Source organism: Papaver somniferum, chromosome 3 (assembly GCF_003573695.1).
Source record: "Papaver somniferum cultivar HN1 chromosome 3, ASM357369v1, whole genome shotgun sequence".
Taxonomy (NCBI): Eukaryota; Viridiplantae; Streptophyta; class Magnoliopsida; order Ranunculales; family Papaveraceae; genus Papaver; species Papaver somniferum.
In genome coordinates, this window is record NC_039360.1 from 224913276 (window position 1) to 224923167 (window position 9892).

The window sequence follows — 9892 nt, forward strand, 5'->3', positions numbered from 1 at the left end:
TCTCCTCTTTTTTCTTCTCCTGCTGCTGCATAAACAATGAAGATTGTGTGAGTTCTAGGGTTTTGATTTTGCAGAGATGATGAATACGATTTGCAGAGATGATAAACGTCATGAGTATATCAAGATGATGAACAAGACGACGATTTTTTGACAAAGATTTTGTGTTTTCTCCTTGTTTTGATGCTGTTTGTGGTTGAAGATGATGATGAACACGATGAAGATGATGAAAACGACGAAGATTTATGTTCTTCTTTGTCACTGTTGCTGCTACTGTTGAAGATGATGAATTTGATGAAGTTCATTCTTGAAATGAACTCTGTTTTTCTCCAAAACCACAACATGTAAAAATAAACGGAAAGTATGCATAACTTCTCTGCAGTGTTTCAAAAGTATGCGTAACGTGTTATGTAGTCGTTTAAAAGTATGCATTCTTCGAAAGTATATATAATTTTCTGGGGTATAATTGGCAAGCAACTAGAAAAATATGTAAAATACTGTGTCTTGAAATTTTACAAATTTTATCTCGTTTGGAAGCTTTTTAAGAGATGTACACAATGAGTACAAACAATAATATCAAATTTAAGCTTTTTAACGAATTTTTTTGAGGTGATTGTTCATAAAAAAACATGACATGTACAAATAACCGGAAATTATGCATAACAAATTATGGGGTCTTACAAAAGCATGCATAACGGTTTATGCAGTCGTTTAAAAGTACCATAACAGGTTATATGTAGTCTTTCAAAAGTATGCATAACATGTTATGCAATCAAATGTAGACTGCATGATGATTTGTATACGAAAAAGCATAAAAAATATATAAAAGTACTTGTTCGCAAAACTCATAACATATAAAAATGAGAGAAAATATGTACAATAGGTTATACAATATTTGAAAAGTATGCATAACAAGTTATGCATTCGTTCCACATAACACGTTAGTAACTATAATTTTGAGGAGTATAATTGGCAAGCAAACTAAAATATATTATATTTAAAATTTGACTAGGAATTTACAAATTTTATCTCGTTAAAAGATTTTAAAGAGATCTACACAACAAGTAGAAACAACAATATCATATTTAAGTTTTAAAAAGAAAATCAACATCGTCTTATCACCTCTTTTTCTATTTCTCTATTGTTATCTTTTTGGCCTTTACTACTCCGTTTCCATAATAAAATGATAATTTCGAAAAAAATGTGCTTGTGAATAATTCTCACCAAGAAAAAGAAGTGACTTTTGAGCATGGGATTGAGGGTAAAAAAAAGCTCAAAAATGGGTTTGATAGTAGATTTCAATGATAAGATCGGTCTTCCCCTCCATTAGGGGTGAGCATGGGCCGGTTTTTGCCTCGTCCTCATTCTAATTTATTATGGATATGAAATTTGGCATCCACATCCAACCCAATATCCAACGGATTTGCATCCAATGGATACACGATTGTACGGATTGGATACGGATAATCCAATGGATTTCTTTTAGTTAAAATTTGTAATGAAAAAATAAAAAAAACATATGTGACTTCTTATAAAACCTAAACATTTTACATATGCATACAAATATAAGAGTGTCATGGATAACACTCCAAGGAAACACTTTAAGAATTCCTAAACTATCTACGTATTCTCTAAAAGCGATATAAATGCCTTTAATCTAAATGGTATGGTTGTCCAACGGATTTTCAAGGTTGCATCCGGCTCAATCCGCAATCCTTTGGACCGTAAAAAACCCATCAGCATCCAATCTATTACAGTGTGTTCGTTTCAGGTAATTGGAAGCCCAGGAATTGGATTCCGAGGGAATCAGCCCAATTACCCTGAACCGAACGGAGTGAAAAAATCCAGAATCAAATTCTTAAGGAATCCAATTCCCCGGAAACTGGTCTTTTCCATTTCAGCGACCGAGCGATGCAATGCAATTCGATTTCGCACGAAACAGATGTAAAATGACTTCATTGCCCCTTCTTACAAAACGTAGATTGTGAAATCTCTTCGATTTTTTAAAATATCAATATATGGATATTTCCAATTCCAATGTTGATCTTGTTCGAACTTTTTAACCCTAATTGCATCAAACCTTAGTCCTATCCATCACCTAATACGGGAGAAGATTTGGGTATTAATTCTTTCACCGTTACCGACAGTAATATTTGTAAGGGTGTTGTCAAGCAGATTAGGGTATCTGTAAGACAAACAAACTTGAGGTATCACTGTATTTTCTCCTCTTTAGAATTGATTTCAATTTATTCTCGTTTTACTTGTATTAGTTTTGTAAGTATAAGCTATGATCATTGATCATGTACTTTTCCTAATCACCAGTAAAGCTATCTCTACAATGTCAGTCACATGCAGTAGGTGTTTGAGAGAAGGCCTGAATGACCTTTAATAGGTACACTAGCTCTTTTTTGCAAGGCTGAGTGTTTATTTTTTGATGCTTGCTTGGGTATCTGCAATTTATGTAACTATAATTTGGAATGTTGTTTGATCATCTGATTCGTGTAGAAAAATTTGGTTTTGAATAGGTGAGTTTTGAAACTGGTATGGTGTATTAAAGTGATTTGCTATATTTGGATTACCATGTAATCCAATTACCTGAACCAAACATTAATATTTGGAATCAGAATCTCATTCCTTGGAATTCAATTCCTGCAAATGGATTACCCCATAATTGAATTCCTGAGGATTGAATTCTTTGAACCAATCAAGCCGTTATTGAATGGTTCAGGCATCCATCCCGGAAAATACCGTTAGTTCCGATAAGGGCAAAATGCTCACCCCTAGCAGGACTCTACACTAATAAGACTACACGGGCCACAGGCCCACGACTCCTAAACCAGCTAAAAGATTACGCGGTAAAAAACTCAAAACTCCCGCCAATTTTCTTAGTGTCAAATCAAATTATTCTAGTCAAATAACTTACGAAAAAAAACTACAAATGCAGAACTGTTGATTTGAACATTGACATTCCTGATTAAACCACATATCCCAGTGCATATCCTCTGTAAACCTTAGATTTTCATAAAAATCAGTTCCTTCCCTTTGGAAAGAGAGAGAATTTGAGAGAGCGATAACCCTAGAAAACCTTAGATTTGTAAAGTTTGTTCAGATTCATCGGATCTCTCTACTATTGCTGGTAAAAATTCTTCCCATCCAAGTTACATTTGTTATTGTCTCTGTTTTTGCTTTGTTTCCATGTCTTTGTTTCGTTTTTCTGCTGTAATCAAAGAAAATGGTACTTAAACAATCATGAGTTGTTTTTATAACTGAGAAATGATGGTTTTGTTTGGTTAGAAATCCGCACCACCAATCAGATTGAGGAATCTATTACTTGAAAAATCATGTTTCGGGTTTTGATTTCTGTTGTACCTAACAATCATGGGTTGTTTTCAATTTTTGTTTATTTTTATTCAATCCTAAGATCTAAAGTTATAATTCCATGGGTTTCATTATTGACTTTTTGTTTCCGAGGTTCGAATTAGCCAATTAAGTTGTTTCTATTTGAAATTCATTTTGTAGTTGATACCAAAAATTCATGGGTTCATTTAGTTTTCATAGTTTGACCTCTGAACAACAGTACCACTCTACTAGTTTGGGCAGTTCTTATTTCATTTTGAGTTCAAATTTGACATCTGCTTATATTTTCAGCAATGGATGTTTATTGTCAGATCTTTGATTTGCAGGAATGGCAGAATTGCAACATCAGGATATCGTTTTAAACATCATTGCTAGGTTGCCTCTGAAGTCGATCCTACGGTTCAGGTGTGTATCGAAAGCCTGGTGCAAGTTATCGAAATACCCTAAGTTTGTGCAAAAGCGCCTTAGTGATGCAATTGAAATGAATAAATTCAGTGTAATGATGCACCCATATTGGAGTTTTCTTCCAGAAACCTACACTTTAGCTTATGATCCATCTTCATTTACATTGAGTAACCGTGTTGGTACAAAATATCCTTCGGCAAGAACGTTTTGGGGAACTATTAATGGCGTGATTTGCTTAACCACTATTAAGGGTGACATTGTCCTTTGGAATCCGACTACCATGGAGTTTAAAGAAGTACCAACTGGACCAATTAAGTCAGTGGATGAATTTAGTTACTTCAAACATGGATTTGGCTATGATGATATGATTGATGATTTTAAGGTTGTAAGTTTTATGGGATCTGAAGATGTTTACTCCTGTGAAGTTCAGGTATATACACTTAAATCTAATTCATGGAGAAGACTTGATGATATACCTTTTTTTTTTTCAAGGAGAAATGGACATGGTACAAGCAAGTGTTCATGGAGCTCTGCATTGGTTAGCATTAACTGACTCTGAGATCTCCGAAACAGTCATAGTCTCTTTTGATTTTAAGGATGGAAGATTCGATGAGATGCCCCTACTCAGCTTTTACGATGAATATGCTGACACAAATTTGTGTCCATTGGGAGGGTCCCTTTGCTTCCATGGTTCTGTCTACGGTCGCATAGATATATGGGAGATGAAGGAGTATGGAGTGACTGAATCTTGGGTTAAAATCTTCACCATTAACCAAGCAACCGGTTGTCCGTTCATTAGACAGTTGGTTCCACTTCAGTTTGTCAAAAATGGCGAGGTTTTATTAGGATATGACAACGGGAAAGGTATTCATCTGGGTTTGTGTGACCTAAAGCGTGGAACATCCATAAAGGTTAAGGCTCATACTAACTGGGATTGGTACTCTGCTGCTACCTTTGTCTATGTGGAGAGCCTTGTACCGCTTAATTCGGGTACCTATGTTGCGCAAACAGAAATATGGGGTGAGTATCTTATGCCTTTATTATACTTGCCTATTCTAATGTGAGTTTTTTGAATGTGTAGATTTCTTTATGCCAGTACCAAATTTAAGTCTACTGCAGCTATTTCCCTTAGTTATAGGTTTAGAACTTAATTGCCATACGATGTTATTTCATTGTCACTCCGATTTATCAAATTCTTATACATTATGTACTGTAGGCAAATAGCTCTAAGACAGTTGATTTTGAAATATTAAATCATGGGCTTTTTGTTGTGTTGAATTATGCATTTTGTTAATTTCAAAGTATCTAAAATTAGATTATGCACTAGTTGTTAATTTGAGATATTTGAATTATTTTTTCTACTGGAAATGCAGCACAGGCGAATTCACATTGGATATCGTTTCAAACATCCTTGTTAGATTGCCTGTAAACTCAATCTTACGGTTCAGGTGTGTATCGAAAGCCTGGTGCAAGTTACTGAAAGACCCATACTTAGCGAAAAGACACCTTCACCATTCAATTGAAAGGAACATGTTCAGTGTGATGATGCACTCTGGTTACGGTCTTCATAAAAGCACCTACACTTTAGCTTATGATGCAGCAACATCTACCTTGAATAACTGTGTTAATATTAATTATCCTTGGAGATATAAAAGTGAGGGAATTATATTCCGTGGAACTTGTAATGGCTTGGTGTGTTTGAGTCCTCGTGGGGAGGATGCTGTCGTCCTCTGGAATCCAGCTACCAGAGAGTATAAAAATGTACCAATTGCACAGATTGAGTCGTGCCCGGATAAGATTATTAGTTTCTTCACATATGGATTTGGATATGATGATGAGCTTGATGAATTTATGGTGGTATCCACTGCGGGTTTTGAGGATGAAAGTCGTTGCGAAGTTCAGGTATATACATTAGGATCTGATTCATGGAGAAGAATTGAGGACATACCTTATGAATTTGGTTTTGATGAACCGGATATGGCTCGAGTGAGTGTTAATGGAGCCATGCATTGGATTGTAAAAACCGACTCTATGGCATCTGAGACCAACAAAGTGATAGTCTCTTTTGAATTTAAAGATGACAGATTCAATGACATGCCCCTACCCAGCTTTTGTGGTCAATACCCTGAAGCAAATTTGTGTTCATTTGGAGGATCCCTTTGCTTACTTGGTTCCATGCACCAAGGTCGCGTTGATGTATGGGAGATGAAGGACTATGGAGTGACTAAATCTTGGGCTAAAATTTTCACCATTGAGCAAGCAACAATCTGTGAGTTTTTTGGAGATTTGATTCCGCTTCAGTTTGTCAAGAGTAGTGAGGTTTTATTAGGATACGACACAGGTCTCGACTTTCATCTAGATTTGTATGACATTAAGCGTGCGGCTTCCATAAATCTCAAGGCTCATGATGACTGTGATTCGTACTCTTATACTACCTCGGTTTTTGCGGAGAGCCTTGTATCACTTAATTCAGGTACTTATGTTGGGCAGCATGACGATGACCCAGAAGACGAAGACTCAGAAGATGATGATGACCCAGAAGACGAATATGATGATGATTCAGAAGACCAAGACTCGGAAGATGATGATGACTCAAAAGAAGATGGGCAGGAAGATGACGATGACTCAGAAGAAGAGGTGCAGGAAGATGATGATGACTCAAAAGAAGATGAGCAGGAAGATGATGATGACTCGGAAGAAGAGGTGCAGGAAGATGATGATGACTCGGACGAAGAGGAGCAGGAAGACGAAGCTATTGAGACAAAAAGGAAAAGATTACGTATAGGGGGTGAGTATTTATTGTTGTTATGCTTAGTTTAACATAATAATCTTTTTTACGACTTCACATGAATTATCACTCCATACAGGTAGCTCAAGAGCAATAGATCTGGGTAGGCTTAATTCAGGGACTCATGTTAAGGGCGTAGAAAGAGGAGACTCTGAAGTTGAAAACTTGAAAGATCATGATGACACAGAAGAGGAAGAGACTAGGGAAGGAAAGGAAGCTAGAGATACAGGTCATGCAAATAGTTGTGAGCTGTTGGATAGCTATGGCCGTTATTTGCAAGAATCAATAAATCTCAAAAGAAGAAAACTAGATTTGGAAACAAGAAAAATGGATTTTGAAATTCGTGTGGAAGAAAATCGGCATATGAGTATGGACATAACAAAGATGAATGCTTTACAGTTGAAGTGGTGGCAAATGCGTGCTAATCAGATTGAAGAAAAGCGTAGCATTTCTTACATGAGCATTGGTGATTTCGAAAGACAGCCATGAGGTAGAGCAAGAGGAGGATATTGAGAACAGAAAGAAGAAAACAAAGATGATGTGAGTATCTTAGAAATTCTTAATCTTTTGTCACGTAGTATTCTCATATGTCTGCCTAAGTTTATGAGACTGTTGTATGAATACTTGAGTATCATATACTTGAGAGTGTTGTATGTCTGCCTAAGTAGGTTGCAGCTTAATCATATGTCGGAATCAATGTTCACTGTGTTCTCTCAATAGTTCTTCTAAAATTAGCAGTTTCAATTCTGGTGTCAGTGAGGATCTCAGTTATATGTTTGTAACATAAGACAGTAGGTTGTGCTAGATCAATCTTCATCTTTTTCCTTACATTATCATCTTTTTTTGCGACTATATTCTAGCAAATTCTCACAAATTATGCACCCCATGCAGGTAGCTCTTGAAGATTAAACTTGATTAAAACTTAGGCAAATGAAGAACTCAGTTGGCCGTACTTCTTAGTGAATGAATCAGTTGATGTTTCCATGTTACTTGTAGGTGTTTTTTTTATTCTTCTGAATGGTTTTTCTTTTTGGCACTTCGGAAGAGGTTAACAAAGATTTAGTTGTTGTGTGGATGGAATGTGAATTTGGGGGAGGAACCAAGTCACCGACTGATGGTAATGCTTAAAATGATTTCAAACTTGAGAATGTGTTCTGATTCATATGTTAAAAGCAGATTTCAGAAATCAATACTTAATCTGCACCAGTGGAGGTTGATTGTGATGCTAGCCTGTTATCCTTTAGCTGCTGGTGCTGCTGTAACAAGAGGCCAAAAGCTTTCTACAGAAGTTGCAACTTGGAAGAGGCTAAAGGCTTTCCATAATATTATTAGTACTGAAAGATTAAGAATTTAGAAGTTGCAAACTGCATTAAGATTCTGAAAAGAGCAAAAATACATTCTTGAAGTTGAGATATAGGTTTAGCTTAAATAACAGATTAGTGTTAGAGGAGAAGATAAACAAAGGTTTGATTGAATTATCGATTCTTAATTGAATGAATTACAATATACAAGAGTGCTATGTATTTATATATGTACAACTTCTAAAGATACGTGCAACACAAGTATACTAAGTTTCCTAAGTTACAAAGACTTCTATGTATAGAAGAGTTCTAGAAACATAGTTCTACAACTTTCCTTAAGTTATTACGTTGTTCCAATACCCTCCCGCAAGCGTAACGGGTCATCTTGAACTGTAAGCTTGAATCTCAGTGAATTGAAACGATCCTTAGAGAGTCGCTTGGTAAAAATATCTGCTATCTGATCTTTAGATGAAATGAATCGAACGTCAAGAAGTTTTAAAGTAACTTGATCACAACAAAGTGATAATCAATTTCTATATGCTTTGTTCGAGCATGAAAGACTGGACTAACAGTAAGATAGGTTGCTCCAAGATTATCACACCACATAATGGGTGGAGATTGTGTAGAAATTTGTAGCTCTTTTAGTAGAGATTGAATCCACATGATTTCAGCAGTGGCAATCGCAAGTCCTCGGTACTCAGCTTCAGTGCTAGATCGAGAAACCGTCTTCTGTTTACGAGCACTCCAAGAAATAATATTACCACCTAAATAGATACAGTATCCACTGGTAGAACGGCGATCTTCTAAAGAACCTTCCCAATCTGAATCCGTGTAGGAAGTGAAAGATAACTGAAGATTATCAGCTGGCTTGAGAAGAATTCCATAAGTGGAAGTATGTTTAAGATACCTTAATATTCGTTTAACCAATGCCCAATGAAATTTTGTTGGTGCATGCATGAATTGACAAGCTTTATTGGCAGCATAAGCTATGTCAGGACGAGTGAATGTCAGGTATTGTAATGCTCCTACTATACTTCTGTATTCTGTTGCATTTGTTAATAAAGTACTATGATCAAATGAAATATCTCCAGAAGTGCTCATTGGAGTTTGAATCGGCTTAACCCCATCCATTTTTTCTCGAATAAGAAGATCATGAGTGTACCTTTTTTGTGTAAGAAACAAACCAAAAGAGTTACGAGTTGCTTCAAATCCAAGAAAGTAAGATAAGGAACCGAGATCCTTAATTGCAAATTCTTTGTGTAGAGATGCACGAATAGAATCCGACCTTGCAGTATTGGATCCAGTGAGGATGATATCATCAACGTGACCAAAGAAAAATAATGCCAGTAACATCCCGTTCGAATAAACAGTGAAGAATCACATTTAGAAGCAGTAAACCCCAGTTGAAGCAAAAAAGCACAGAGTCTGTGATACCAGGCACGTGGTGCTTGCTTAAGTCCATAAAGTGATTTTTGAAGTTTACAGACATAAGTTGGGAAATTAGGATCCGTGTAGCCTGGAGGTTGTTTTATGTAGACTTCCTCTTCAAAATTACCACGCAAAAACGCGTTCTGAACATCGAGTTGATGAATAGACCAATTATGAGACAAGGACAGAGTGAGAATGATACGAATAGTGCATGGTTTCACCACAGGACTATAAGTTTCACCATAATCAACACCTTCCTGTTGATGATTTCCTTTTGCTACAAGGCGAGCTTTGAATCGCTCAATTTCCCCATTAGCGTTGCGCTTTATGCGATACACCCATTTACAGCCAACCAGATTCATGGAAGGATGATAAGGTACTAATATCCACGTACCATTTTTGATCAAAGCATTATGTTCATTATGAGATGCTTGACGCCAGTTAAGATCAGCTTGAGCTTGAGAATAACACGTTGGTTCAAGAAGAGAATCATTGGTAAGAGCATACTTGGAAGTATTTGGCTTAAAAATTCCATCTTTAGCTCGAGTAACCATAGGGTGAGACTGAATTACTGGAGCATTGGTAGACTGCGAATTAGTATTAGTTGGCACTGTAG

At 36.3% G+C, this 9892-nt stretch overlaps 1 protein-coding gene across 1 annotated transcript; it reads left to right on the forward strand.

Annotated features, from left to right (window-relative positions):
- Positions 1–5951: 5951 nt before the first annotated feature.
- LOC113362178 (probable ATP-dependent RNA helicase ddx56) lies at positions 5952–7048 on the forward strand. Its single transcript, XM_026605140.1, has 2 exons — positions 5952–6547; positions 6627–7048. The coding sequence occupies exons 1-2, from the start codon at positions 5965–5967 to the stop codon at positions 7034–7036; spliced, it is 993 nt and encodes a 330-aa protein (XP_026460925.1). The 5' UTR covers positions 5952–5964; the 3' UTR covers positions 7037–7048.
- Positions 7049–9892: the final 2844 nt, after the last annotated feature.

Bases quoted from the DNA above. Each gene is read 5' to 3' on its own strand.
- LOC113362178 (XM_026605140.1), top strand. From the start codon at position 5,965: ATGAAGGACTATGGAGTGACTAAATCTTGGGCTAAAATTTTCACCATT. The intron at 6,548-6,626 runs GTGAGTATTTAT...CACTCCATACAG, and splicing joins GAAAAGATTACGTATAGGGG to GTAGCTCAAGAGCAATAGAT.